This window comes from Postia placenta (genome assembly GCF_002117355.1).
Source record: "Postia placenta MAD-698-R-SB12 unplaced genomic scaffold POSPLAscaffold_2, whole genome shotgun sequence".
In the NCBI taxonomy this organism is placed as follows: domain Eukaryota; kingdom Fungi; phylum Basidiomycota; class Agaricomycetes; order Polyporales; family Adustoporiaceae; genus Rhodonia; species Rhodonia placenta.
The window spans coordinates 2,130,157-2,158,127 of NW_020169833.1; the positions used below are offsets into that span (position 1 = coordinate 2,130,157).

A 27,971-nucleotide genomic window follows, 5' to 3' on the forward strand; every position below is an offset into this window, starting at 1 on the left:
ATCCAATTTCGTCCCGCACTATAACTGACCACACCGGGCGTGTTGTCACTATTGCTCATGACCGTACGCGTCACCTATCGGTGTTCTCGTGCGTCGGTCGTCTGCGGACTCGACTCGCCATGTAACTTTCTGCCTTCATGATGTATACTCCAATCGGCTGTACCTAGCAACAGACAGACAATGCATCTCTCAGCGCGACTGATAACGCAAAGTCCCGTGAGCAGCATGACTGAGCGGTGTGCGGTCGAGATGGAGACGTTCCTATAGTCGGTCAAAATTGCTTGAAGATCTCCTCCACTTCCCAAGCACCGGCCCAATATCGGACTTGGCAGTTGAGCCGACCCTCTTGTTCAAAGGGGGTTATGAGCTTCTCCAAGCCCCGGTGCCGCCTGCAAAGTACTATGTCTTGGCTGGACAAAATTGAGTTAATGAATGGGTGAGAAGGGGGTGACATTGACAGCACGCACCTTCTCAAACGTAACACCGGACAGAAGTCGTTGGATCCATCTCCGACGTATATGACGCGATCAAATGCGGGCTTATGTCTTTCCAAAAAGGCTTCCAGCTCATCCCCTGGATAGATATCAGATTGGAATTCCGTGCAGAAAACAAAGCACACGGTACCTTTGCACATGTTAGGGCTGCAACCCACTTTGCACTGGTGCTGAGGACCGTCTGGATCAATCCTTCTCCGTAGCTTGAGCAAACCGGACGGGTCCCACTCAGCGGGGTTTGTTATGATTTCTTCGAAGAGAGAATCCAAGCCCTGGGCCTATGGAAACGAGGGAATGAGATATGTCTTCACGGCATATCCGACGATGCCACACCTTGAGAATGGTAGTAATAAAAACAACGTTCGCGTTTGATAGACAGAGAAACGTCGTTTGCGGGCTAGACCTAGCTTTGAGGTCTGTCACCCCACGGGCCATGGCCGGGTGCTGAACGGAGAGATTAGCCGAATCCAATGCACGAGCGAGGAGATACCGACGAATGGCATCTTTCGCAGTGCCCCTTCAATGTCTTCTCGTGTACCGCCCTTCTTATGGAGTTCCCGCAGAGTAGATGCACTGGAATTTGCTGATTGGGCACACGTGTGACTGCAGACGTAGAACATCCTCCTACACGAGATCGGTCCATTGCACATCTTTCTTCAGAATCTTCATTTTTCTGCGCAATTCAGGAGCGAGCACTTCGAATATCCATCGGTCTGAGTCCTGATCTGCTAAAGACCTGCACACAGTATGAATGACAGGGATCGGTGGTACATCAATAGGGCTCACCAGTCAAAGTCGAAGACGACGAGCTGTCGCGATATGGGCGCAGACATGGATATACACCTGTGAGATTCCAACACACGAGAAAGCGGGAAAGCCAGAGCCCCAGAAACGCGTTGTGCAAAATGGCAGACTGACTCGAGACGCGCTCAAGGTGATCGCGACGCGAGATTTGACGCGAGGCACGTGGGTCGGGACAAGGGATTGCTTACCTAACCCCTCCGCGCGACGCGACTGTCCGCCACAGATGCCTCCTCTCTGTACTGCCAAAGTCTCTTACAAGAAAGCTCTTGGTCTTCTTGAACTCACCAGCACACATCTCCAATGGACACAAGACGGAAAGAAAGCACCTACTGTCAGAGTGCCTCATGCAGAAGCTGCATGTCAGTCTGTCAGAGTTCTACATGCTGCAATGCCGACGTTTGAACTTGCGATACTATGTTTTCAGCGTTGTTCTGTAGCAAAGAAGGCGCTAGCCAAGTGCGACTTAAGCTCGGATTAGTTGGTGACGACGCAGGTCACAACTTCACCTTCACGTCACCGCAGCCAGTCGCCCTGGTAGAACGCGAGAAGTTCAAAGCTGAGTTGACCAATATCATAAGCCGGAATCGAAGTGGTGTATCTACACCTACTCTACACGCGCCCGGGACACCAACTGTGCCAACTTCTATCAATGCAGCCTCTTCAAAGATACCTGTCACAGCTGCGAGAACGCCGCATTCAAGGGCTGCTTCCGTTGCAGGTGACGGTCGGGCGTCCGCGACGCCCGTCAGTGACCCGACGAGCGAGTTCCGCCTTCGTAAGAAGGTGCTATTAGGCAATCCAGAGCTTGCGGCATTGCATCGCGAGCTTGTCATGGGAGGTCACATCACGGAGAATGAATTCTGGGAGGGCCGTGAAGTAGTCGCTTTTTATTGCACGTGGTGTCATTTGCTCACACATGTAGTGACAGCATTTAATCCTCGCGCAAGCTGCTGCGGAGATCCAGAGACGTGGCAAGCCTGGTCAGCTCGTGGACCCTCGCCCTCAAACCGTAGACGGGGAAGTGAAAATTGTCATCACTCCTCAATTGGTTCATGACATCTTCGAGGAATTTCCTGTCGTCGCAAAAGCATATAGCGATAATGTTCCAAGGAAGGTAACGAACCTGCTTGTGCCTTTCACGACGATCCATCGTAACTCATGTGGAACGCTCAGCTCTCTGAAGCCGAATTTTGGAAGCGATATTTTCAGTCAAGACTGTTTAATGCCCATCGTGCATCCATTCGATCCTCAGCAGCTCAACATGTCGTGAAAGATGACCCAATTCTTGACAAATATTTAGAGAGAGAAGACGACGGTAGGTCCTGCTGATTGAGCGGGGTTTGTGCTTTGATAATTTGGTTCAAGAGCTGGAGCCACAACGACTGAGAGAGGAAGGGGTTGATATTTTTATTGACCTTGGCGCCACTCAAGAAGACCACGAAGAGGTACACTCAACATCACTTCCTTACTATTACATTCTCAACGCGTCACTTGATCAGACCGGTAATATCAGAGATGTCACCATGCAGCCAGGAAAGCAGAGAGCGGTGCTGCCACTGATCCGGAAATTCAACGAGCACTCTGGACGGCTGCTCCAGAGTTCTCTGTAAGCGTACAAGGATCTTACCAGCTTCTCTGTACTCATGTTGGCATGCCGTTAGTGGCGAACCCGCAGCAAAACGAAGACGAACAGATAATGGAGAAGCTTCAGATGTCGGTGACGTCTGACCCTCGTTGTTTCGATGATCTCACGACCTGTGTTGTAGCATCTGTTACAATTGGATCTTGAAGACCTCCGTGACAACCAGGCCACGGCTGGTATCCTTCTAGATATGCAAGACCGACAGCGCTACTTTGAGAGTGGGACCTCGAGTTCGACAGCGCAAGCACCAGTGGGCGAAGTAAGGCTCTACATGATACCCGAGGTGGCTCTGATACGATGTAATACAGACTGTCGACGCGAACGCCGTGTTAAATGAAGTCAAGCACAGTCTGCAAGGCTGGTTTGGCAATTTGAAGTCGGTGCGTATCCTGAGACAAGATCAGCAAAGTACAGCACACCGATAGGTTATCCTGTAGCTGAGAATCGAGCGGAAAGCCGGAGAAGCTGCTCTCCAAGAGATGACAAGGAACGTTTCCGGGCGACTTGAGGTAAAGACCCAAAAAAGTGCGGTTCTTCTCTCAAACCTCTTGATCGTTAGTCTCAAGATCTCTGCGTAGATGATATACCCGACGCGCTGTTCCGACAGATGACTACGTGCCAGACCGCCGCAAACGAGTTTCTGCGACAGTTCTGGCTGTCGATATACCCACCATTGACCGAGGTGCAGACATTGGCCTCCGCGACGTCTGCACAGAAAGCGGCGAAGGCAGCAAAGATGGTGGGATATCTAGGCAAGACGCCCGAAAAGGTAGCTGCTCTGATCCATGCTGCCCGTGAAGAGGGTGTGGACCCTGCACGCGTACAGGTGGTAAGGCCACACCTATTCTGCGGTCGTTAGCTCCTGAGACCTGGTTTCGCAGGCGATGAAACCCATTCTAGACGCTGTTGACAAGGCGCTTACGTTCTGGCGGGATCGCAACGCAAAGACTGTTAACGCACCTGTCGCACGCGGTCGCTAGTATTTATGGTAGGACTCCATTCGTAGGCCGAATGCTTGGTGAGACCATCACCTCCGTAGTTGACGACGGTTAAGTGAAGATTGACGAATACGAGCATTGATGGCACTGGAACGATTGGAATAACATGACAGCCATTCCGCCAGTCGCCGCTGTGAAAACAACCTATACGGTTTAGACACTGTACGCTGATGGTTATTTGCAGCGATGTTGGCATTTTGTCTAGTCGAGATAACCAAGATGAAATCTGTGAAGGGACATCTATTATTATTGGAATTGCTGAGAAGAGCCTTCCCTAATACGCAGCATCGCCGGCAGGTTTATGCCACATAAGGCAAGTCTCGGCTAGCCCATTCCTTTGCAAGAAACGGCGAGAGAGTATGTTATGATGCCGCCCTTCCAATCTTTCAAGGATCTCTGTGGTCATGTAAGGTTTCGCGTTCCATGATTCTGGTCAAGCTCGACTGAATCGGATTCATCTTATGCACGTTTTGGTTATTGAGACGCTCACGAATCCTGAGTATCAGACCCGCTCAAGAAAGGGGCTCGGCTCACGCCCGAGACTAGCGACTTCTGATCTCCGTGATGGTGCGACGCGTCCCGCAGCCTGTCGGCCTTTTGGTTATATTGCGATGTCACTATGAAATATGAATACATTCCGTGCCTTCGCTCAAGCTATGGGCTTCAGTGACATTCATTAACTCTGCGCTAACACGACCGTAGGCACTGCGACGTGTTACAGAGACCAACTAACTTCTCATCCCTGCGAGTGTCCCGCATAAGACATTGGCGCATATTTCCGCTATGATCCATTGGCAAGACCCCGATGTTGTACTACTTGTCGCCTTCATTTTCAGCCAAATGCTGGTATATACGCTCGGTCTCTACGGGTGCGTATTCCGCGGTACTGCAGTAGATCAATAGATCAATATCAGAGCTTTGACTTGTCCTATTTAGCTGGCAGCTTCTCCGAACCTTCCACTACGTCGAATGGCCGCTACTTACGCGTAAAATGAATTTCAAGCTAGTATATGTAAGTGGCGAATCACGCATCTAGGGCATTATGATGATTTCCGCTCCACGACTGGCAGGTACCTTATCTGTTAGGTCGCTATTGTCTGCTATCCGTATTATTGGCTCTGTGAGTTATTCTGTGCCTATCATACATGCGTATTGTATAACTCAACTCCTATCAGAGTTATCATCACTCAAGTCCCAGAGCCTTTTAAAGTTGACTGCGGCAGTCAGTGGGCATATCTTCTCGTATGACTAGTAGCTCGCAGCTGATTCTACTGGCAGTTGGAATGAAATGCCTTTCTGTAGGTGACTGACAATGGAAACTGTGTTATTTGACCATCATGAAACGCATGCACAGACGATAGGCAATATAGCGGATGCCTGCGCCAGTGCCAACTTGTTGATGCGGTCGTACGCTATATTCACTTTACTTATCTCACGATGCTAACTTGCAAGAACTCAAGATGGGCACTGTGGACGCACAAACACTGGGTTCAATATACTCTCTTGGTGCTCTGCATTGCCCACATCATCATTTGTTTCATCGGTGAGTGGAAACTTAAGCTCCAGTGGTACGATGAAAATTGAGATATCTGTATAGTCGGTGTTATGAATGTCAAGCCGACTGTAGATAATGACACGTTGTGCGGTGCAGTGACTTCGAATAGCCATCATGAAGTTGCCATATTCGTGGCCTATAGTATGTCGTGTCGCCCCCGCTTTTCATATCTTGGGAGCTAAGCCATTGACCGCAGCTATCTTCTTTGACTTCGTCATCCTATGTTCAACGCTCTTTGGCTTAAGATCAAAACCCCGCCTGGGTAACAAACGATTATGGGCCATCATACACAGGCAGGGCATTTTGTATTTAGTCATGACTGTCGTCGTCAACGTTCCCTCCTTAGTACGTCTATCAGTCTCGGTCACAGCTTAGTTCATCTGATCCTCGAATAGGTGTTTGCCCATGCTGCGCTAAATCGTATGTGCACCGCGTATCCAATGTGTTCGCCATCACGCGTGGTACTAAACAATTGAGATAGCTATCATGGATGTGTTCTTTACAATCCCAGGTGTGCAACATCCAGCTTCTTCCTATCGGATCTGACTTTCTACCTATTCAGCCACGACGATCAGGTCGGTTTGTCTGACCTATCGATGCATGCCAAGCCTAAGAAAGTTTAGTGTCATAGTATCGTCTGCAGCCTTTATATCTCTCATGAGCCTGAAGGAAGACAACTTCGGGTACGTACATTATGGTCTTGGCTGTTGTAAGTAAGGGTTAGTTGATGTCGATGCCTCGCTTGCTGGTGATCTCAGCGAGAGGCAGGAGGAACGTCAAGAGCTGACCGACATGAGTTCTACGGGCAAACGTAACGGACAGTTCACAACGAATGTGGAGATCACACCGTAAGCCTCTCCCCCGTTCCTGTAACGAGAGTAACTAACTACGCAGCTTCCGCTCAGCTCTCTCTTCCTTAATTCGGGCAATATACCCATGAGCATGTTGAGGGACTTCTTCGACGAGTCTCTTCAGTCAACGTCTCAGTTTATAGAAGACGGCGAGTACAATTCACACTACGGCCCTCCATCCAGACCTCCTGGCGACCTTGGTCCTCCACCTGCTGATCACGAGATGCGGTCGGACGACATCACCAACAATATTAGGCAACAGAGTTGGATACCGCAGGAGTTTGACATAGTGAACATCTCATATTGGGAATGAAGCCCTGTACCGGGAGCGTACTCCAAGCTCATATTCTACTTTACTTTCCTACTATCCTATGCTTGGCTTATAATCGCAGTTGTCGTTGTCCAATGTTACTAATGATAGGTTTCGTCGTAGTGTGTTCGAGTTGCGGGATCGTCCATGGTCCTCCGCCGTCAACGATCCCAGATAGCCGATTGTACGATCCTCCTGTACTGTAGCATACTGGGTAGTCGGCAGACCCCCCAAGTCAGCACCTCTTGCCTGATTGGCCCAGGAGCCAAATTCATTGATCGGATTGCGAACATCCCGAGAGATTCCGGGGAATCCTGCTCTCTGATTGGCGGTAGGTCACGCCTGCCGACTTGGGGAGGGGGTCTGCCGACTACCCAGTATGCCACAGTATACGTGATAAGCAACCACCAGATGGATTCAAGTCGTGACGAGTATTGTATCAGACCATTCGTTCCTCCCTTCGCGACTGCTTGTGAGGACGATCCAGAAGTACCTGTGAGTCAGGAGGTTTAAAAGGATCGCGATTCCCGATGTAACGCCATTTACCAGCCTCCACTTCGGTAGCTGTGAACCATGTGGTTCCCTTCGATTTAATATGTTTTGAGCACCAGACATCAGCGGGGATATATGATACTTACAATGTCATGATCCACCGTGCAGTATTCCGCGAGCTCAAGGTCGGCCAATTTCGCTGTTAACACTGCGATATACTAAGATGTTGCGGTATTATGTCATGATGGATCCAGCATGACTATTGCCAAGCGAGATCGTGCCGTGTTGGCGCTAATCGGTATTTGCATGATCGTCTGTTTGCCTCGGCGATCATACAACTTGCTGTAACTGCAGCCTCCCGCCCGCCGCCGCAATGTGCGCTGCTCGTATTGATATCGCCTGCCCCTGTCAATTGAATGCGCTTACGTCTTACCGCTCTTCAACGTACAACCATCAGCGCCCACGTCAATCCGAGGAGACCCTTCTGCGGCTGGCCATCATGCATTGTCCCGTGTCCAAGCAAGCCTCCAAGCCGAACGAGCGCGTCCAGATTCTCTGAATGTCCCTTCGGACCTTGATGTCAGATCACCGTGCCAAGGAGGGCTAGGCCGCTGTAGCCAGAGGACTTCACGTAGCCCGTTTCTTGACGTAGGTGTGGCACGGCAGCAGAGGCACTATATGCCATCAAGGAAACGCCCACGATTGGTTATCAGTTGGTCCTCAATGTTGCGCTTGTGGAACCCAAAGATAGCGTGCCTACCTACAACAGTACTACGCGGGATCAGATGTGTGGTCGATACTACGGAGCCGCTGTCATCGCACCTCAAACGTGCTCAAACGTAGGCACAAAGCTGTGCGTTGTTGTTGACCCAGAACTATCCTCTTTTGTATGCCATGAGCGCCATACATAAAGAGTGGAAGGGATAGCATTTCTACACATTCGTTCGTTTTCGTCTGCCGTCTGCGACGGTTCTTCTCCTTACTAGCCCCAGGATCCTCTTTGCGATACTAGCGGCCGAAGATGTCCAGCAATCCGGCACCGGCGGAGAACAATCTGGAGCAGATGACGACACTGGACTACCAAGCTGCTCGCAAGACAGACAACCCGCCTCACAGAGCAGCCACCTCCCCGGATGTATTCCGGGAGAAGGAGATTCTCCAGGCGGTTTCCGCGAACCGATCCAGGACGCTACCAGCCGAGCTGCCCTCCCTAGCTGCTTACCTACCAAGCGATACCCCGTTGCCTACTCCGGGAGAATCTCTACTCAAAGCACAGCACTCAGATTACGAGGGTCCGCCGCAGGTGGAAGCTACTGCCCGGAGATCCGTGTTCATGCACCTGGAGCTGTCGAAGGCACGCAGTTGGCTGGGCGACGCCGGCCAGAAGACTCTTGGGTTCATCGAGAGCCACTGGATCATTTGTTCAACCTTATTTATCCTGTCCATCGTGGCGACTAGCTTCGCGGTCGGTTTCGCACTGAGGCTCGGTAGCTTTGACGCCGCGCAAGTCCTCGATGAGAACATAGCTGAAGCGAGCACCTCAGTGAGTATACCTGATGAATTTGCAGCCATGTGGGTGCTGAGACGTGTTGCAGGTCATATTACAAGCAAACCTGATTTCTATCGACTCAGACTCCCAGTCGATGACTTTGGACTGGTTCATTGGATATAATTGTAATCCGCAAAACTGCCCGGACGTCAACATCTACTTCGACCAGTACGTACTGTCTGATAGCTCGTGCGCCATAAAACTTCTGAACCCGTGCTACAGGAACTTATTGCGTGCTCAGAGCCTAAGTTCTGTCGCGAACAACGCGAAGCCCCCGCCTATTTTTTTCCTCAATGGCACCGACTACATTACCTGGAACAACTCCGACTTTCGGACCAGCTCCCCCGAGTTCAGGACCCAGGTAGCCATTACCAATTTCTACGGCGGACGTTCCGCGCAGTCATATCCATTCGACAAGTACGTCTATATATATCACCTTACATGAGCACCGTGCTGACACGCCGAAGATATTCGGCGACGCTAGTATTTTTCGCAGAGGCACTGGATAACAGCACTGTGGCCATAGGCATTGACCTTACCGAGGGTATCGCCGTGTAAGTCTGCTGTGCTCTCCGTCCGGGTCAACTTAGGTTGACCGTGTTGCAGTGGTTTCAACGCTGCGCTTGAGACCTCGATTTCTGGTCTAGCATCCAACGGCGTGCTCATCAAGAATCTGGAAGTGACGCGAGGGCAAGTGATACGCATGTATGCGGTGCTCATCGTTGTAGCCATCTGTACGTGTGCACTCTTTGCCGAGGGTCACTCCGCCACTGAACGTCCCATAGGGATGGTCACCCTTGCATTTATCATGACGTGCATCGTCGTCATTTTCTTTGGAAAGGGTATCAAGCCAGACATCCTCGTCGTGCCGGTCGCCACTCTGTTCGCTTTCACGTCCTTGCGCGGCACAATGCCCGGAGCACCATCTGGATTTGGTGCGTTCCTGCCGCGCCTGATCGCGCACAGCCTGCTGACGATGATTTGATTCCATCATTCCCAGGCGCAGACATAGGTACGTTCCAGAGACGTTCTGCCTTCCGTACAAGCTGTGCTCACGCCGGATCATAGACTTTGTCGGCATCCTCCCTTGCTTGGCACTCCTGACGTTCTCCGTGAGCTCCCCATATGCATCCGAACGCGTGGGTCATCGCTCACGCAGTCTCCGTTGCAGTCGGTTCTATTGTCCGCCATCTTCCTCTTCAGACGCGACCCCGAGAAGAACAGGCCTCGATGGGAAAACATCATGCGGAAGATGCATGGAGGGAAGCCAATGGCAACCACCCCCTCCGTTCATCGACAAGAATCCATGGCCTTCAAGCTTCCCTCTTCCTCTGTGTAATACAACACCTCCCTCCTTCAAGCCTCGACTCCTCGCGGTGCTACGCGAACGACGATCCCACTGGGCGGCGTCCCACGGTGGTATATAGTGATTGCTGTTGCATTCCTTGACGGATCGTGTGGGATTGGCCACGCATACATGATGGTTCTATTGCGGATATTTTGGGACTTACTGTACTTTTCAGTCGCTATGACGCAGTGTATACGACTATAACATGTGAAGTCGGATGCTGCTATTCCAAGACTACCGCATATATCGGTACACTATTTAGGAGTCCCACAAGCTAATAGCATGCCATACAAGTCCGGAATCCGAAATAAAGGCAGATGTATATGGGTCAGGGAAGCACATCATGAACTGTATGGACTGGGCTGTCGTTGTGCTTGTGACCCAGACGACATGGTGCACTCATAGGTAGTGATCATTACAAGCACATGAAGGGCAATAGCATAGCAAATGAAGACAGTCCGTGTTCGTCGGTTGCCAAGGATGGCCCGAGTCAAGACCAGCACACCTCTTTCCAATGGATTGAGGGACTCATAAGCTCGCGTTGCTTCCTGCTCGTTGTAGCATGCGTAAGTTATGTGGAGCTCCTCGTAAATCATTGTACACGGATGTGTTACTTACTCTTCCACGGAAGGCTTGGAAAGGGTTCATGGCTTCCTCGCTGGTAGCAGGACAGTCCATTAGTCATCAGAAGGACCAACGATGTCGATAAATATCACTGACTATCGAGCACGATATCTGCTCATGTCGTCTGGGCGTGTCGCACTGGACGGCAGTGGGTCCAAAGTCGACGGTCTGACAGCGGCATCTTCGCGATAGCTCTGCATATACCGAACTTTCTCGTATAGCTTAAGATTGTCTGCCTGCAGACTCTTGATCTACAAATTTGCCTTCCATGTCAGATTGCTCATAGCACCGCGGAAGAACGGGCACTACCTCAGAACGAAGTTCGGATATGATATTAAATTGCTTGCGCAGCTCCTACTTTCATCAGTATATGCATCGACCCCAATGCGCAGGAAGTCTTACCTCCTCCAATTCAGCATTTCGTTGCCGGAATCGATCGCGTTGGCTGGTGACAATGGGCAATATTGAGGTATCAGCAGAGGATCCGAAAGGTATTGGCGTCGTTCTCGCAGATGTCTCCTATATAATCTATACGTCAGTCGGGATCTGTGAGGGTCGGAATGTTACGCACGCTGCCTTTCTTCCCCAACTCGAGACCAGATAGAGGATCGGCGGAGCCGGCAGTCGTGGACTCGGAGGTACTTGGGATACCGTTCGGTTCTCCATTGGACTTGCGATGGTCCATCTGGAGGAGATCGTTCTCGAGTTTATCATTGAGCGCCTTCTGCTTCTGAAGCTCTGAATGAGTCGCCTCAAGCTCTGCTCGTGTTGCCTGGAGGGATGCTTCCAGCTCTCCATGCAAGATCTAATCACACTTTGCTCAGCGGATATGGTCCCATCCGTTAGATGGAAACATACCCTGAACTTCGCCAATTCCTCCAGAATGCGCTTGTTCTTCGTGGCCAGGAGGACTTCAAGAGACTTCCCGCGTTGTGCATTAGCCTTGTCTGCATTTGGATTTGGAAGATGGAGCTGTAGGCCCAAAGCATCACCGTTGCCGTTCAAGCTGGCACCCTCAGTGTCATCTTCCTCCTCCAATCCGGCGAACTCGACATACTACGAAGCGAGCATCGGTATACCATGATGCTAATTATAAGAGGGTTCCATACTTTCATGATCTCGAGCTCTCGCTTGATCTCGTCATAGTCGTTGTACTGCTTGAGTTTCTGTCTGAGCTGATCAATCTCGCCAGACTGGGAATGCGCATGAGCTGTGCTATTCACGCCGGATCCATACAATTTAAAGACCAACCTTCTTCTGTAATTCTCGTGCAGACTCTTCGACCTTGCGAGTAGCCGCGGCCTGGGCGTCCAATGTGGCTGACTTCTGCACTTCCAATGCACGCGATAATCGGTCTGTCTCTGATTCAAGGTCCGTGATCTTTGACTCAAGGCCCTTGACTCTGTACGACACAGGGCGGTCGGCAGGTAGACACAAACGTGAGAACCACACAAACTCACCGATCAGCATGGTCATTGCCGCTCTTGATCGCCTCAATCTCAGCTCGTAGAAGCTCCTGCATATCCGTGACGTCAGGTTAGCGGTGGCGCTGCCCGGGGGGGTGTACGCACGTTCCGGCGTTCAACAGTAGCAACACGGCTGTTGGCTTGCTCGAGGTCGGCAACCATCATGTCAAGCTCAGCAAGTTTAGAGACGACCTCTTGGTCTACGTAAAGGATCAGCAAACGTGTAAGTAAATTGCAATATCGTGGCGACGCTCCCTACCTTGTCGTTGCGAGTGATCAAACAGCTTGGCTTGGTTGGATTCGTTAGACATACGGAGATCCCGAAGTTGGCTCTTCGTCAAAACCAGCTGTCGTTGGAGGTCCTGCTCCCTATGACCCCATTAAGGCAGCCTGAGACTTGCTCGGGTGTGCACAACCGACATGACCCACCGTTCCTCGTAGTTCCGCATTTTCTCGTCGTACGTGGCATTCAACTCGTTCTCTTTTTGGGTGACCTTCTCCTGAATCATCTCCTCCATCTACCGGTGGGGTGCGTGAGTATGTACATCTAGTGCCATCAGTAGAGCCAACCTTCTGTTCGAGCTGTTCAATCCGCGCATCAGCCTTCCTCTTGGCCGTTTCCAGTGACGCGGCTTCGTTAACGCGCCTGCGCAACTCAGCATTCTCATCCCGCGTTTTCTGGAGCTCCACCTCAAGCTCGCGAGCCTCGGCCACCTTCACGGTTTGGTCCTAGTTGAGAACGATCACGATGTTTAGCGTGGGCTCATATATATCTGCACAGCAATTTGATAAACATACAACGGCCACTTCGAGAAGGGGGTATGGATCCGGGGCCTCTGCAAGGACTTTGTAGACATTCAAGAACGCGTTCTCGGCGGATTTAGATCGTTTCGTGAGACTATCAATCTCGGTCTGATAGGCTGGATTCAAGAAGCAAGCCTGCATGGATATGTCTAGTAGGGAACGAGGTAATGATTATGCGCACCTTTCAACAGACCCTTGAATACCGTGAGTTTCTCCTCATCCGGTGTCTTCTTGAACTCTTCAAACAGGGTGGTTAAGTCCCGCTGAGAAGGCTCGCGCTGATAATCTTACCCTTCGTACGGTCTGCGAGAGCCTTGCGGCCAACCACGCTCTCCTTCTGGTTCTCAACTAGCTCGATGCCTTGGTCATCCAGCGTCTTTTGAAGTTCGGACAAGTTAATGTCTTAATAACAATAAACCTGCTGAGCTCTAGGTGTAACAGTAGTGTCTCTGCAATACTCACCCCTCCATGTCGCTAGCGCACCAGAGAAGTTCTGTTCAGCTCCAGCCATGCTAGCAGTGGTATACGGCTTGCTATTGGCTCAGAGAGCGCGACAAGAGTGCTGCAGACGCAGATAGTATGTAAAGCTCTTGGAACTCCTACAAATAGAAGCTCGAGGATCCTTAGGAAGGAGACAGGTCGACCAGCGAGAATGCGAGCGTTACTGTAAAGTGCGAATAGCTGCGTGTATGACGGCGTGCAATACAGTGCCGACCATAATAGGAAGGTGTTTCCCATTGTGCTCGACCGCCAATTGACCGAGTTTGTCGCCGACCCTCTGGAAGAGCTCGCTGGCCTTGCGGTGACACCACCGCTATTCCGCCCCTCCTGTCCTCGTCGCCATGAACGTCGCCAGGAGCGTCGCCAGGACTGCTCTTCGTACTCGTACCTACTCGACCGCGACTACGTATGTCCCTCCCGCCTCCCTCGAAAATGTCCTTCCACGGCGCCGTGTACAGCTGAAGCCTATCCCGGAGTCACCCAATTTCTACACCGGCCGTGCTGCGTACTACGACCAGATCAATGGTCTTGAGACTGCTATTCAGCACACTCGCTCTGCGCTCCAGAAACTTCAGCTCCTGCCTCTCCCTTCATTTGCTCGCCACTCGATCCCGCCTGGTCATCATGTATGGATCACGAAGGACGGGCTGACCGAGATGCTGAACGCTCCTCTGACCACGTCTCGCTACCGCCGCTTACTGGGTCTTCTGAATCAACTGGACAGCTATCGACGCATAGCGGACGTTGCCGGGGTGGGAATGCTGGCCGATCGAGTTGCCGGCGTGCTCGAAGTCTTCGAGCGAGAGAACAAGGAGGCCGTGCTCGCTCGCGGGAAGAGAAAGCCTGTAGAGTTCGACGAACATGGCCGCAGCTACACCGTAGGTCGGAGAAAGGAGAGTGCGGCTCGTGTATGGGTTATCCCTGTGCAGAAGCCCGAGACGTCCACGGACGTGTCGACTTCTAGCACGACGTCGCAGAAGGCAGCAGCAGAGGATGTTTTGCCACAGTTGACGCCAACCATTACATCGGCAATGAGTGACAGCCCGCTCAAGCCCATAACAGTTACAACTACGAATATCCTCATTAATAATACACCGCTCTCTCAATACTTGTAAGCATGCTTCACTCCTCAAGCTGTGCGGCAATAACCTTCAATTCACATAGCCCCATCCCCGCCGACCGCGAGCGTGTCGTACGGCCGTTCAAAATCGCTGGGTTGGTTGGTGCTTACAATGTCTTCGCATTGGTGCGCGGAGGGGGTACCTCGGGCCAGAGCGGCGCTGTCAGCCTGGGCATAGCGAAGGCTCTCTCGGCACACGCACCAGAGGTAGAACCTCTCCTCCGCAGAGGTGAATGCACCGAATCTCGCAGTGGGGTCTCTTCTTACTCCATAAACTCCGTTCACAGCGAAGCTCATGCGGCGCGACCCGCGCATGGTCGAGAGAAAAAAGACTGGAAGACCCAAGGCTCGGAAAGCGGTACGTCCGGTATTTCGCATCGTCTTTTCGAAATACCCATTCATCACCCGCGACAGTACACTTGGGTCAAGCGTTGATCCCTTCGGAGCCATCGTGTACATGTTGTCTACAGTGCCTGTATTCTGCATTGACCTTGAGGTTAAGACTGTTCCCAGCAGTAACAGTGATTTATAGTGCCCGACGCTGGATCTCCTACAACATGTTGAATCCCTTACGACGCGTCGGGTCTCTTACGACGCGTGTTACCCTGATCACACATGAGATAGCGACACCTCCGATGCATATTCGTAGGACAGAAGAGAACGTTGGACATTGATATTATACTCTGCACGCCATAAAAAATACAAAAGATAAAGACTAAATATCGCAACATTGGTAAGTTGATATCCATACGGGTGACTTGCATAGTTTGGCGGAACTGGGCAGAAATCGACATGTCAGTAACATAGGACTAACAAACGGAAGTGAAGTGGAATATGAAAGTCAGCATTGCAGAAGTAGTTGGGTCATCAACTGGCTATAGAAGCCATTAGACTGTTGAGCTTGATAATGTGATAGATGTTCATCATGGTACGCGAGAACGAAGAGAACGAAAATCCATGGGTAAGAGCTTGATACTCACCTAAATGAATGGTCGGGAACTTGTGTAGAACGACCCCAACGGACTAGACTACAGGGAAGCAAGGTAAGGAACACAATGAACGCGACGAACAGGAGATGGTGAAGAGAAAGAATTTCAGCGGAAATTTATACGGACCGATGGGAGCGCCTAACATGTCTCTCACGCGTAGTGATTGGTCAATCAACAAGTCCAGCTCGCCACAAGACCAAAGGACTTGCCACACATTAATGCCACATAGATCACAACCAGCAAAATCACTGAATGTACACTTAACAGTAGTGTGCTCATAGCGTAAGGAACCCAGAGGAGGAAGAGTACTCAGCAGCGAAGGAAGGAGAAGTGAATGTATGCAAAATCCATGTACACTGGATCGGCCAAAGCGAAACACGAAGTTAATAACATATGCAAAAGGACATCTACAAGAGTCAATCATTGGAAATAAAGTTGCTGGACCTCTCCTTGAGAGAATGCTAAGTTGCAAGCAGGACACTTGCGTTGACGCGTGGCTATCCGCGACTCCACACATGACTTGCAGAACGCTGTGATGTACCGGTTAGAAGTAACTCGAAGGAAACTCGATAAATTGGACGCACAGTGCATACACTTCGTGATCACAGTATTCCGCATGTTCTGCTTGCACGTAGAGCACTTCAGAATGCTCTGTCATGAGACCGTTAACGCGTGTTGTTGTAAGGAATGAATCGAGAAAATGACTGACCATGCATTTATCGATCTCACTCTGCAGTTGCGCTTCTCTCGTGCCCGAACTAGCGCTCTGATATGATACTTGCGCTTTTAACTTCGCCTGCAAACGCTCTGTTTCTGCCTTGGAACGTGCTACGTCCTCCTCCATTTTGCGTAGTGCGGCAGCCCTGTCCTCCACAGTCTTGTCCTTGGCCCATGCATTGTCCTTCAGCTATCGTTTGGTTCAGAACTCGTGCGGCAGACTAACAATGGCTGGCAATCACTCACAGCTTCCAAGCGTTGCTGCATAGTGCTCACTTGCTTTTGCAAGTCATCGATGGTGCGGGTTCCTGCATGACTCTCCCTGTACTCCAGCAAGGCTCTCTTCTGCCAATTGTCCCGTTCCGAAGTCATGGCGTGCTGCACACGGGATCAGGTCACAGCCATGATGACACTCGCTGGATGCTCACAAGTTGTTTTTTCAGAGCCTTCTCGATCTCAACAGAGCGTTCAATGACCTTCGCTTGTTTTTCCATGGTACGCGACAAGTTTTTGCGTTCCGTCTCCACCGACTCCTTGTCCCGCATAGCCGAGTAGAATTTGTTGTCGGACTTCACTTTCTGCAACTTGATGAGCACAGCAAACTCGACTGCATGAGAAGAGGTACAAACTTCGAGGTTGCTCTTTGTCAATCGCTCCTCCATACCACTAAGGTCGAGAAGTTTACTCTTGACCTGTCGATCTAGGCCTTCCCAAGCAGCAGAAAGCTGTGCCAACTCGTTATATAGCGCCGACTCGGCCTATATGTCTACGAATTAACAAAAAACTATGACTTAGCCAGATTGACACTAACCTTCTCGCGCTGTTGTTCTGATAGCTGTAATCTCCTCAACTCATCTTCCTTCGTCCGTAAACGCTCAGCCAGATCTTGCGCGTCAGGAGGGAGGCCTGATGATGTCACGCCGTACACTCTTTGGTACCTTTGCAGTTGTTGCTGAGTTTGCGCAAGCTGCTCTCGCACTTCTGCCTCAAGCTTCAGATGTCGACCGACATCGGGATGCTTCTGATCCAACTGGGCCAGGGAAGCTTCCAGGGCAGCCACTCGACTTTCAGCGACGCTGGAGATGATGATTTGTGTATTAGCTTGGTGTAAAGTGATGGAATAGACAACTCACGCAGCCCTCTGCTTCAGTTCGGCGAAATATGAGGGTATGTGTTCGTCGTCCACCGACAGAATCTGAGAATCCAGCTGCAGGAAGAATGAGAACACGTCTTCGTCGCCAGAGTTTGCGGCAAGACGCGTTTTCAGCCTTGTATTCTCTGACAGGAGGCTTTTGATACGCTCCTACGCTATGCCATGAAATGTTGATGTAAAACTCGGAAGCTAGGCTATGCACATACTGCGCGTGATTCTGCAAGGTGCTTGTACTCGTGAAGCGAGTTCAACTTGACCTGGTCCCTGTGCTTGCGCTCGCTGAGCTCAGCTTGTTGTTGATCTCGCTGTTCACGTAGTCGTGCGTTCTCGTCGTTCCTCTTTGATAGCATTGACCTGAGCTCTTGCAAACCTTGATGTGAGGCTGCCTATAACGGTGTCGGATCGACACGAGCACGCATGAACAACATGACTTACTGCAGCAGAATCTTGCAGTTCCTGTCGACTCTTCTGTAACGAATCGCATTCCTTTTGAAGGACTTGCAGTTCGCCCTCGTCAGCTTGATGCCGCTTCCTCAAAACCTCAGCCTCGACAAGCAAGGTCTTGCAGTAGGCAGTTGATGCGATCACCTCCTCTGACGGGTATTGCAACTGAAAGCAATACTCAGTACTCTACTCTAGATGTGGCAAAGGCAGGTGACTGACGTCTGCTCTCAGGTCCAGAACTTGACGTTTGAGGTCTGACACCTCTTTCGTCAATGCCCCGATATGCTTCTCGCGAACCTCGGCGATCGCGCGCCATTCACCAGTATCGTCGGCGTGACCGTTCAAAGCCGGTTGTTGCGGCTGTGGCTGTTGCCGTTTCAATGTCAGGGAAAGCATTGAAATCAGAAGTGCTCAAACTCCCACCAGTTGACCGGACCACTCACTGCTGGGGAGGGCGGCGACTCGACGGATGGTTCCGCCTCCGTCTCTGCTTGTGTCTCCTTGCGTTCCACAACCGCTACGATTTTGCTCTGCAACCGATCCAACCTCTTCTCCGCCACAACAAGGTCTTCATGAAATTCGTCGCGTTCCTGTTGCACGTCCCGCAGCCTGGTCCGCGTGAAAGACAATTCAGACCGCAAGGCTGCGCTCTTCATGTTATGGTGATGAGCGAAAGCAACATGATAGACATCAAAGAACGTACCTCTGTCTGCGCCTTTTGACATCCCTTGTACGCCTCCTTATCGACTGCCGCTATATGCACTTCGCTAGCCAACCGTACAAAGCCGGCTACAAGCTCTGAAGTTTCCTGCATCTTCTTTCGTAGGGCGTCCACATATCGTTGGTCTGGGTCTGCCGAGACGTGCGATACCAAGTCGATCAAATCTATAGGTATGTGAAGTTAGGGAGGATTGGCCTGCTTGAAATGACAGTACAAACCTTCAGTATCGACATCAGGAGGCTTGAGGTCGTCCGGCTTCATCAGGAGACGAATTGTACCAAGAAACTTGCGGACATCAGGATAGTGATAGAAGCAAAACTAGTATATGTACCTGTGTCCAGGAGGCCTCAAGTGCTGCCAAACCAGCTTCGCATGTAGTTCGTCTTCGCTCCAGCTCAGCAACTCTCGCTTCACTTCTCTCGTATTCTCGTGCATAATGCTTCATCCTCCTGAATATGGCATCTTTCCTGAATGTCTAAAGTCGAGCGCTCAGATTGGCCGGTCCACGCCATCAAATGCGAGCGACCATACCTCAAGATTGTCGCTGTCAGTTGGTTCATCACCATGCGCAGCGACACCATTTGGCCGACTGGATGAACGGTGGTCATCACTGGCAGCCCGCTTCTTCGGCCGTAATTGTTCGTCGTCGTCAGCAGCATGAGGTCGCTTCTTCGTTTCCGACATGATAAGAGACCAAAGGACTGCACAGCTTATAATGTGGCAATGGTGAAGGTGAACTTGAAAGAATCAGACCAGAGCGTGGTCAGCAAGGGAGTCGAATTGTTGAAGCTCCGATTGCTCAAGAAGGAATGCACGTGGTCACGCGTCAAACTCCGCGGCGCGGGGGCGGATTCGCCCTCACCACAGAACTTGTATTCCGTCGATCACTGCAGCATGGACTCGCCTAACATCTCCGAGCTCAACGACTTCCACAGCGGCTCCCGCCTGCTATCAGAACCCTCCTTATCTCACGATTCCAGCTCTGGCCTATCAGGTACTGGTCCAGGCGGGAACGACCTCTCGCTCTCCGAACTATCGCTTTCCGACCGACCGCAGCCCGGCCCATCGCGCAAGCCGAAATTTAGTCTCCTCGCACAACCGCTTCACCAAGACGACCTTTCAGACGACAGCGCTGTTGCCGATGGGGACTACGATCCAGATGCAACAGAACAGCTTGATGAGACAATGACTCAGGAGGACGTAGAGAAAGCGAGGAAACTGGCATCCAGGACGCGCGAGGAGAAACTGCAGCACGATCTGTTTATTCTCAAGAAGCTCAATTCAGCGTTTGATGTGTACAAAGAAGCCTTGAGGGAGACCAAGTCCAGTACAGAGGTTAGTTTCGATCTGCATGCCCTACAACGGAGAGTGGATTGAGATAACCCCACAGCGCGTGGCGATACAATTGGATCATACGTATTCACTCTTGGACAAATATGTCAGGATTCTATCGAAGTCGGAAGATGTCACTCGGCTGATCATGGACGAGCGTTGGCAAGGGGCAGAAGCGGTGAGCCACCATACTGCACGGCATTTTTGTCTCGCTAATTCGAGTGCAAGGACGAGGAGATCATCGAGCAAGAACGTCAAGAGGCAATCGAGCGTGCGCGTCGCGAAGAGGAGGAGCGCAGACTATCCGAGCAACGAGAACGAGAGCGGAAGGAGCAAGAACGCAAAGAGCACGAGGAGCGCGAAGAGCGCGAACGACTCGAGCGAGAACGGAATGAAGCGGTTAAGCAGGCGGGAAGAGGCAGTGGTGTCAGAGGAGTGAGAGGTACCAGGGCATTCATGCGCGGAATGCGGGGAGTGCCTCGTGCTGGTGAGTCTCGCTATACAATGACGCGGTTGCATGTGACCCGGTCGACCTTCTGTATCATAAGCTCCAGCTGCGAGTGGGAGTACCATCGGCACACGAGGAGTACGAGGAACGACTGCAAGATCAACATCATCGGCCTCCACTCGATCAGTTGGCAGCGCTCGTGGTATACCACGGAAGGTCTGATCTCATGTGGCAGTTCTTGTAGCTCCCAGGTCTGCAAGAGAAGTGTTGCCTTGCCATCGAGTGCAGATGCCTACGTCGCTAATACTGCGCATGGTTTCACGGCCTTCATCATAGCGCTTCGTGGATGCTCAAGCCAAGATGCTGTTACATGCCCGTCTACGCATGTCCTCTTGTGCTCATGATATGATGCAATCTGCTCACCCTTATGCCCACTTTCCTTCAAACTTTCCGAGCGAGGTACGTCCCTGCAGTGGCCCCTGTCAGACACAATATGATACGTGCATACACTCGTATTAAAGATATTCTTCGCGCATCGCGTCGAAATGCTACAGCTTCCTTGAGTCTGTGTAAGTCCAGCCTGGTCAAAGAACGCTCCGGCAAGTCACCACAACGTGTCGATCGACGGACGATCGTAGCGCAGTTCCTGTCGAATGTAGTAGCCCTTGACTTGGGCCTTGCTTTCGTTGGCCGGGGTGCCTATTGACAGGGTTTGTCACTGTGCCGCCCCCGCACGTGGTTGTTACACCCAATGTTGGTTCATGGATGGACGACACCCTCGCCACAGTTCTAGATATCTAGCGTCTCAGAAGTCTTGTGTTGGTATCCCCCACTTTGAGGAACCATATCTCTGGAGTTCCGCGTTGTGTGGCTTGTGGTCCTGCGGCAGACGTGGTACGAAGATGCTTCCGATAACGTGTCTCTTCTTCGCTTTCTCGTACGGTCTCAGCACCGCTTCTGCTGGAACAGTCAAGCATGGGGGGAATTGCTCCGTCAGCAACCAACGTCTAGACTCTGGAACCTATCAGTTCTACTCGGAGTGCGACGCTGTGACCTACTGTTCTCCTGCCAGCATCTGCGAACTGAAAGGCTGCAGAAAGGACGTCTTTCCTTTCGGATATGCGTCTGGCAGCTCGCTCCCTCCGCTCTGTGGGTCTGGCAGATTCTGTCCTGATGAGGGCAGCATGTGTCTGTCTGTGGCGCCTGTTGGAAGCCCATGTCAATTCAATAGAGATGGTGAGATAATCTTTAGGTTATCGCTGTACGGCACCTGAAAGACGGGGAACGCAACGCCTACAGATCAATGCGAAGGGCCGCCGAATCACAAAGAACTCGCTGATCATACCGGGTTTGGTCTAAACGTGAACGGCTCCGTGTGCCTGAATAACTCATGCATGTATGCCTGAGCAGTATGCCAGCTGGGGTCACTAAATCCACAATAACCTCAGGTGGGCCAATGCTTCCTTAGGTGACACATGCGTTGTGCAGAATACCGCCTTCGCTGCGTTTGGGCACAATGGCAAGGAATTTGCGGATATAGTGTCACGGTGAGTCTGTAGGTTGTAAAGGCTGCGTGAGGAGGAAACTGAGAACTGGGTCCAGTGATAATTGTCAAGTGGGGCTGTATTGCGACTCGCAGAAATTGCATTGCTTGCAAACCAAGGTCATTGGTGTGACTTGTAATGCGGACAAAGAGTAAGTCAAGCAGTGCACGGTTAGTAATATGAAGCCAATAGTATGACACAAGGTGTTCGACGTACAATTGTCTCGCTTCCGGTATGTGTGGCCCAAGGACAGACACCCCGACTCATGTTGCAACTTGGGTATACGCTCTCGTCGGTGCGGGCTCCTGCGGCGGTGCGTGCGTTCACCTCTGCCGAGATGAAACTGCTGACATTGTGGCAGGGATACTCGCGACACTAATAGCTTTATTCTTGTTCCATAAAAAGGAGCGCGAGGCAGAGCGCGAGAGGCGCATGTTGTACTGGCAGGAGCAGGTCTGTCTTACGTGTCTTCGTGTATGGCATCCATGTCCTGACTATTGCTCTACAGCACGCACTGCGACAAAATTTCATAGATATGCAGAAGACTGCGCAGGATTCTCTCCCATCGTTCGCAATCGGGTCGTCAAGAAGCCAGCCGGGTCAATCGCCGTTCAGGTACTCCTCGTATGCCGATTCGCAAACGTCCATGCTTGGGGGCGGTATGACAAGGTCTAGTGCCCTGCGATTCAACGCAATAGACTCGGAGGATGTGTCGGGAGGCAGTAGCGACATTCCCGTCATGCAACGGGGTGGGAAGCGCTACTCTGGATAATCTCTGTGTTCACTAGCGCAGGTTTGGCTTTCTTCTCTTGCCAATCACACAGCATTATCTTGTCGGTTCAACTTTTCCCTATCCTGTAATACTGTCGCGTTGTAAGTAGTTATCATAGATTACCGCTACGTTGAATGAAAAGTATAATGAAGTGACTATCACTCAGCGGCCGGCCGCTGCGAGGAGACACATCCGTGAGGCGGCGGCAGATACAAAGGGGGCCTTTCGAAATCTCAAGTGCATGTTCGAGATACGATCGGAGATATAGCATATTTCTATAACAAGGAATTGATCCCGCGGCCCTGTTCAGTTGTGTCTGATCTACACGCTTGGCCTCAACAACCCCGCAACCACTGTGTCTGTCGCATTACCGGGCTATGGGGTCGACGGCAACTCTGCCTCCTTTACCCTCTTCACCGCATGAGGAAGATCTCTCTCGCACTGGGGCATGGATCGAAGCGAGCTCGTCCGGCGAGAGTAGCAGTGGCCTGAGAAAGGGCAAGGAGAAGGATAGCGACCAGGAGACATTGCACAGTGAAGAGGAGGGCGACGAGGCGGAGGGAGAGGAGTTCTCTGGGGCCGACGGATATCCCCCAACAAAAGAGGAGGAAGCTGAATCACGGAGGATTGAAGAGGTGAGTGGCTTTTGATTTTAGCCCGCCGTATTGAGCTTCTGTTCTAACCCCACTTCCCGCTCTCCTACGGCGTCCTCTGCATTAACAGAATCTACAAAAATGGGAAACCGCAGAGAGAGAACGGCGGAAGGCAGCCCGTCAGTCTACTATGACTTCCAGCGGTGGGAGCACACTCGTCAGTGATATCACACGTAGAGCGAGCCTCTTGTGGCCATCCGGTCGGGCCAAACAAGCATCCATGGGCGGCGTCGGTGCACACCACAGAGTGCGGACAGCAGAGGACGGCGTTCCCCTAGATGACATTGAGGGCAGCCCCGCCATTACCCCCGCTCCATCCCCCGAACCTGGTGATAACCCGTTCGCCACTCCTGCCGCCTCCACCCTCTCCCTCAACAATAATCTTCGACCCGCCATCATGACTGCCTCCTCCTCTATGAACCCTTTTGAGCCCCACGGCAATGGCGACGATGCATCGCCAACCACTCCCACGGCGAAACGGTCGACGCTCGAGGCGTCGTCTTCTTCCTCGAAACATCCGCCTCCACCCGAGCCATTAGACCTACCCAGGCCGCGTACCCCTCCGCCCCGCACTGAGACTCCCCACGCGAACCGGCCCCCGGAGCCAATACCGCCACCCACCGTGGCTCCACCGCAGCAAGAGGAGGAGCCGCCGGCACAAACGCGATGGTGGACGGAGTGGTTGTGCGGCTGCAGTGAGGGCCCAGACCGGGGAGGCGACCACCAGGTGCGCTCGTTGGTTTCTCGTGCGGTGTTGTAAGTACTGACTGCATCCCTGGCAGGCGGCTCGTACAAACCCGCTCGAATGATCTGCATCGTATCGGACATCACGCTTTCGACACTCCTTCAATTATGTTTTCACATCGCTAATCGGAGCGTTACAGTGTAGCATGTTCTCGGACGCAGCTCGCGATATTGTGTGACGAATCTGTGTTCTGCTCTACGTAGTATCTATGCACCATACCAGGGACACCATCCATATACCAGATACAGCGGATACGCGTAATCTCAGCGGATTTATCGTCGGCCTCGAGGCGTACACACACGCAGCATGAGGGATTCCCTTGACCGGCGTCAACACCTCCGCGATATGATCGGGCTCGGAAACTGATGGTCTTGTGCACGATGCGCCGTGGTGGACACTTCCGTGCTTCATAGATATGAAGTCACACTTGTGCTCTCTCACGAGACGAACCTCGAGGCGATTCATGCGGCCCGTGGTCGGTCCTATTCACTTCCCACAGCCAGGACAACAATGCACGACGTCGTGGACGAAAACATCGCAGTCTGCACAGAAGTCATGCTGGCACTCCGGACAACGATAACGACCTAAGGGGCTCATACCCTCACTAGCCGTAGCCGATGGAGTCTCCTTGAAAAGGGTCGCACAGCCATGGCAGCTCGGAGCTGCGCTTGCAGCATCATCGAGTGACATCCTACACAGGCCTAGAGTGTCAGAGTCAGTATGCCAAGGGACGAAGGGCCACCACGCACACAGCCTGGTACGGTTTGACCGGGAACAGATGGTGGTAGCTCCGCGCGAGGTGTGGCGAGCTCACGATCATAAGCCCACAGATGTCGCAGTCCGTCGGCACGTCGCACACCTTCGCGAGGCACCGCGGGCACAGGAAGCCTTCGCTCTTTAGCTGCGAATGGCACACACACAGGCTTGGCGGTGAAGTATCTGGCAGGCGCGTCGGGAAGCCCATCAACATCAGGTCAGCGGCCGGATTTGCAGGCGCCCCGCCTGCGGTGTGTGCGACGGCGCGTTGCGCAGGCGGCGGGATGAGCTCGAAGAGCAAATCCTTGAAGTGCCCTTCATTTAGTGCTACGCCGAACTGACCTGTCTTGGGGCAAAGTGAGACAGGTGCGGGTAGGGGCACACAGGACGCACCGCCGGTTTTATCACAGAGCTCACGGCAGATCTTCATCTCGGCGGCAAGCGCGACAACGGAAATGCGGATGCGGTCTTTGACGCAGTCATTGAGCGTGTCATGGATGTTGCCCGGGTCGCATGTCGTTAGTGACCCGAATACGATGATGATCTCGCGGGAGGAGTGGGTAGGAAGATGACTGGAAAGATGAGACGGGCGTCCCTTGCAACTCATGCTCTTTCTTACCTCATGCTAGCTCGCGCCATCTCAATAGCATTTTGTAGGCTTGGTTCTCCATTTGGCTCCAATTTATGGCGTTCAGATATGGCCTTGAGAACCTCCTGAGGGTTACCTGTCACGGTGGATGCATCAATAATCATCACTTCTCACTAAAGGCATCATACCAGTCATTTCTCCGACTCTCTCCCCAATGCCGCCGCGCATGCCTACGACGCCGATCTGGCCCAGTGGATTCTGGTCAAACCATTCCGTAACGAACTCTCGCGCATACTGCAGCATTAGGTCAAAGCGTGTGGGTCGCATGTCGCGGTCCATCATAGCCGATGACAGATCCAGGAGCAATATAAGGTGGCGGATGATCGTTCTTCGGATTGCAGAAGCAGGGGCGAGCAGCCTTGACAAGCGTCATCATATGTGAGGATGCTGTGGATGTAGCAGCCACAGGTATATCTCACCGTCTACGCCGCCCGCGGGCTATGAGCTCTTCTACTGCGCCCTGTATACTTCCCCCCTCGTCCTCTTGAACTGTATCCCATGATCTCGTGTACGAAGCCTCCCATGCATATGGTTGCTATTTACGATGTTTTGTGATTGTTTGACTCGTAAAGTACAAGGCTTGTTCACCTACCTCGTTCAACTTTGCCTTTGCTTTGTCTTTTGTCCGCCTGTCAATGGCCTTTCCTTTTCCCTTGCCCTTGCGACGGCCTCCATCGTCAAAGTCATCAAAGATGGAAACGTCTGAGTCTGAGTCTCCATCAATGTTCTCGATTCGTCGCGGTGGCATAGAAAACAGCGCAAGCGCAAGAGAGAGAAGGCAGAGTAGCGTGAATCCAAGTAAACACTTAGTATCGAAAGGTAAAGGGCCGAAGTTCCAAGGTGCCACAGTCGCGGTGCTGAATAGAGAGCACGTGATGTTTCGCGTCTCGATCGGCGCGATTCAATCTCGCGCTCACACCTCGATCTCCGTTTTTCCGGAGAGCTGGGAGGGCTGTGGTCATACGCGCGCTGTTCGTACACGTGTACACCCGCCATTGTGGTCAAACCCACTATTCCAGGTTTGCAGCGCGTCACCCATCATTCTACCACCGTGGCTTGACTGCACGTCCTCGGCCAAACACCGTATCCTCTGGCATACTCACAGCCAAATTGTCAGGGCTCTCAAATCGCATATCATCAGTGTCCCCTTTGCATGCGCTTTCGTTAGGAATGCGCGACGCGTGATCACTATTGCTCTTTGCTCCCGCAAACCAGGACACTGGATATCCAGACCCAGATGCCGGCCGAGCTGTCTCCCAGAGCTGCTCCACTTGATACGGTGTGCCGGCCACCGAGCGGGATGCTTCTCGCTGGATGAGTGTCAGGAATCCCCTCGTCATAGGTCATCTCTCCTGCTTGTCATCGCTGTCACAGAAAGCGTTTATATAAGACATCCAACCCACAGCTACGAGCTTTCACCCTCTCTCGAATTTCGACACCCTCCAGCTGAACCATGTCGCCCGAAATCGAATTCAAAGGTTACGCTCTCACCGGTATGTCTTCGTGGCAGTATATCGCTTTGAGGGTCTCTAACCTATTCGCCATGCCTTAGAACGGTGTGAATGGAACGATCTGAAGCTCATATCATTCCAGCCCAAAACATTCCAACCAGAGGACGTTGAGATCGCTATCACTCACTGCGGTGTATGCGGCTCGGACGTGCACACTTTGACTCAAGGCTGGGGCGAGTCCAAGTTTCCCCTCGTTGCTGGTCACGAAATTGTCGGCCACGTTACCCGCGTGGGTGACAAAGTGACTGAATTCAAGCCTGGAGACCGTGTTGGAGTTGGCGCGCAAATTGGCTCCTGCCTTCAATGCCGCGCTTGCAAGACCGACTATGAGAATTACTGCCCGAAGAGCATCGAAACCTACGTAGGCAACCCATGCTATATGCTACAAATCAAGAGCTGATCGTCGTGTATATTCCACAGAATGGCGAGTATGATGATGGCGTTGTCACCCAAGGCGGGTACTCAACTGCAATCCGTGCGCATGAGCGTTTTGTATTCCCAATTCCTAAGGGGATCGAGTCCGCGCACGCCTCATCTATGCTATGTGCAGGCCTGACAGTCTACTCGCCATTGAGGACGCATGGGGCTGGTCCAGGCAAGAAGGTTGGCGTTATCGGCATCGGTGGCCTCGGTCACTATGCTGTCTTGTTCGCCAAGGCCATGGGCGCGGAGGTGTACGCGTTCACTCACGACAAGAGCAAGATCGATGATATCAAAGAGATGGGTGCCGACCACGTCATAGATACGACGGAGTCGGTGTGTTCTTAGCGCATACAGTCATCCTAGCACCAAGAACTTACCTTGCGTGTCTTTAAACGCAGGACGAATCTCCGATACACCACAAAAGCGCGAACTCACCTGACGATTTGATCAGGAAGGCTCCCTTCCTGATTCAATCGTCAGGACAGGCCACGCGTGTGATATCTTCGGAAATTACAAACGACATGTCTTCTATCTCGTTCACCAAGATTGCGATTTA

The 27,971-nt window shown here is 52.0% G+C and overlaps 12 protein-coding genes across 12 annotated transcripts; 8 read left to right on the forward strand and 4 right to left on the reverse strand.

Annotated features, from left to right (window-relative positions):
* Positions 1-271: 271 nt before the first annotated feature.
* On the reverse strand, positions 272-1,327 carry POSPLADRAFT_1132282 (hypothetical protein; the record flags this gene model as incomplete). Its single annotated transcript, XM_024484195.1, has 7 exons — positions 272-410; positions 468-573; positions 625-772; positions 828-938; positions 989-1,067; positions 1,123-1,230; positions 1,281-1,327. The coding sequence occupies 7 exons, from the start codon at positions 1,325-1,327 to the stop codon at positions 272-274; spliced, it is 738 nt and encodes a 245-aa protein (XP_024343104.1).
* Positions 1,328-1,521: 194 nt separating this feature from the next.
* POSPLADRAFT_1043764 (hypothetical protein) lies at positions 1,522-3,920 on the forward strand (the record flags this gene model as incomplete). Its single annotated transcript, XM_024478382.1, has 12 exons — positions 1,522-1,657; positions 1,723-2,174; positions 2,227-2,412; positions 2,472-2,613; positions 2,664-2,743; positions 2,798-2,904; positions 2,960-3,011; positions 3,065-3,199; positions 3,249-3,320; positions 3,378-3,465; positions 3,519-3,769; positions 3,822-3,920. 12 exons carry the CDS (start codon positions 1,522-1,524, stop codon positions 3,918-3,920), a joined length of 1,800 nt encoding a protein of 599 aa, XP_024343105.1.
* An 801-nt stretch (positions 3,921-4,721) lies between these two features.
* On the forward strand, positions 4,722-6,657 carry POSPLADRAFT_1131844 (hypothetical protein; the record flags this gene model as incomplete). Its single annotated transcript, XM_024484138.1, has 10 exons — positions 4,722-4,807; positions 4,875-4,950; positions 5,391-5,481; positions 5,536-5,634; positions 5,690-5,838; positions 5,889-5,913; positions 5,975-6,004; positions 6,137-6,176; positions 6,252-6,341; positions 6,399-6,657. The coding sequence occupies 10 exons, from the start codon at positions 4,722-4,724 to the stop codon at positions 6,655-6,657; spliced, it is 945 nt and encodes a 314-aa protein (XP_024343106.1).
* A 1,443-nt stretch (positions 6,658-8,100) lies between these two features.
* Positions 8,101-10,260, forward strand: POSPLADRAFT_1072965 (hypothetical protein). Its single transcript, XM_024482560.1, has 9 exons — positions 8,101-8,689; positions 8,742-8,863; positions 8,918-9,112; positions 9,163-9,249; positions 9,302-9,429; positions 9,481-9,630; positions 9,696-9,707; positions 9,764-9,807; positions 9,867-10,260. Exons 1-9 carry the CDS (start codon positions 8,168-8,170, stop codon positions 10,032-10,034), a joined length of 1,428 nt encoding a protein of 475 aa, XP_024343107.1. The 5' UTR covers positions 8,101-8,167; the 3' UTR covers positions 10,035-10,260.
* On the reverse strand, positions 10,247-13,451 carry POSPLADRAFT_1177757 (hypothetical protein; the record flags this gene model as incomplete). Its single annotated transcript, XM_024488533.1, has 18 exons — positions 10,247-10,591; positions 10,662-10,701; positions 10,764-10,918; positions 10,977-11,021; positions 11,070-11,186; positions 11,239-11,472; positions 11,526-11,723; positions 11,777-11,860; positions 11,919-12,069; positions 12,128-12,183; positions 12,239-12,333; positions 12,393-12,502; positions 12,563-12,651; positions 12,704-12,862; positions 12,932-13,053; positions 13,119-13,175; positions 13,229-13,339; positions 13,400-13,451. 18 exons carry the CDS (start codon positions 13,446-13,448, stop codon positions 10,385-10,387), a joined length of 2,079 nt encoding a protein of 692 aa, XP_024343108.1. The 3' UTR covers positions 10,247-10,384.
* A 290-nt stretch (positions 13,452-13,741) lies between these two features.
* On the forward strand, positions 13,742-14,993 carry POSPLADRAFT_1177761 (hypothetical protein; the record flags this gene model as incomplete). The annotated part of the gene is made up of 4 exons (XM_024488534.1): positions 13,742-14,549; positions 14,603-14,787; positions 14,846-14,916; positions 14,973-14,993. The coding sequence occupies exons 1-4, from the start codon at positions 13,780-13,782 to the stop codon at positions 14,991-14,993; spliced, it is 1,047 nt and encodes a 348-aa protein (XP_024343109.1). The 5' UTR covers positions 13,742-13,779.
* A 974-nt stretch (positions 14,994-15,967) lies between these two features.
* Positions 15,968-19,266, reverse strand: POSPLADRAFT_1043769 (hypothetical protein; the record flags this gene model as incomplete). Its single annotated transcript, XM_024478383.1, has 15 exons — positions 15,968-16,077; positions 16,132-16,168; positions 16,257-16,454; positions 16,511-16,642; positions 16,693-17,022; positions 17,076-17,340; positions 17,398-17,567; positions 17,624-17,803; positions 17,853-18,026; positions 18,081-18,227; positions 18,305-18,451; positions 18,565-18,746; positions 18,801-18,867; positions 18,914-19,057; positions 19,114-19,266. 15 exons carry the CDS (start codon positions 19,264-19,266, stop codon positions 15,968-15,970), a joined length of 2,436 nt encoding a protein of 811 aa, XP_024343110.1.
* A 210-nt stretch (positions 19,267-19,476) lies between these two features.
* On the forward strand, positions 19,477-20,584 carry POSPLADRAFT_1043770 (hypothetical protein; the record flags this gene model as incomplete). Its single annotated transcript, XM_024478384.1, has 4 exons — positions 19,477-19,917; positions 19,973-20,092; positions 20,143-20,401; positions 20,463-20,584. 4 exons carry the CDS (start codon positions 19,477-19,479, stop codon positions 20,582-20,584), a joined length of 942 nt encoding a protein of 313 aa, XP_024343111.1.
* A 680-nt stretch (positions 20,585-21,264) lies between these two features.
* Positions 21,265-22,831, forward strand: POSPLADRAFT_1177763 (hypothetical protein; the record flags this gene model as incomplete). Its single annotated transcript, XM_024488535.1, has 7 exons — positions 21,265-21,598; positions 21,662-21,758; positions 21,811-21,909; positions 21,965-22,057; positions 22,110-22,219; positions 22,268-22,359; positions 22,415-22,831. The coding sequence occupies 7 exons, from the start codon at positions 21,265-21,267 to the stop codon at positions 22,676-22,678; spliced, it is 1,089 nt and encodes a 362-aa protein (XP_024343112.1). The 3' UTR covers positions 22,679-22,831.
* Positions 22,832-23,029: 198 nt separating this feature from the next.
* POSPLADRAFT_1072969 (hypothetical protein) lies at positions 23,030-24,140 on the forward strand (the record flags this gene model as incomplete). The annotated part of the gene is made up of 3 exons (XM_024482561.1): positions 23,030-23,313; positions 23,402-24,058; positions 24,114-24,140. Exons 1-3 carry the CDS (start codon positions 23,056-23,058, stop codon positions 24,138-24,140), a joined length of 942 nt encoding a protein of 313 aa, XP_024343113.1. The 5' UTR covers positions 23,030-23,055.
* A 422-nt stretch (positions 24,141-24,562) lies between these two features.
* Positions 24,563-26,016, reverse strand: POSPLADRAFT_1131423 (hypothetical protein; the record flags this gene model as incomplete). The annotated part of the gene is made up of 6 exons (XM_024484079.1): positions 24,563-24,767; positions 24,826-25,174; positions 25,226-25,404; positions 25,452-25,557; positions 25,610-25,839; positions 25,901-26,016. Coding segments are annotated over 6 exons (1,185 nt in total), but the record flags the coding sequence as incomplete, so codon positions are not given.
* Positions 26,017-26,934: 918 nt separating this feature from the next.
* On the forward strand, positions 26,935-27,760 carry POSPLADRAFT_1132476 (hypothetical protein; the record flags this gene model as incomplete). The annotated part of the gene is made up of 3 exons (XM_024484220.1): positions 26,935-26,974; positions 27,034-27,353; positions 27,413-27,760. 3 exons carry the CDS (start codon positions 26,935-26,937, stop codon positions 27,758-27,760), a joined length of 708 nt encoding a protein of 235 aa, XP_024343115.1.
* Between the last annotated feature and the right edge of the window lie 211 nt (positions 27,761-27,971).

Coding starts and splice junctions, on each gene's coding strand:
- POSPLADRAFT_1072965 (XM_024482560.1), top strand. CDS start 8,168: ATGTCCAGCAATCCGGCACCGGCGGAGAACAATCTGGAGCAGATGACG. Junction 8,690..8,741: donor TAGCTGAAGCGAGCACCTCA/GTGAGTATACCT, acceptor GACGTGTTGCAG/GTCATATTACAAGCAAACCT. Junction 9,113..9,162: donor CAGTCATATCCATTCGACAA/GTACGTCTATAT, acceptor GACACGCCGAAG/ATATTCGGCGACGCTAGTAT.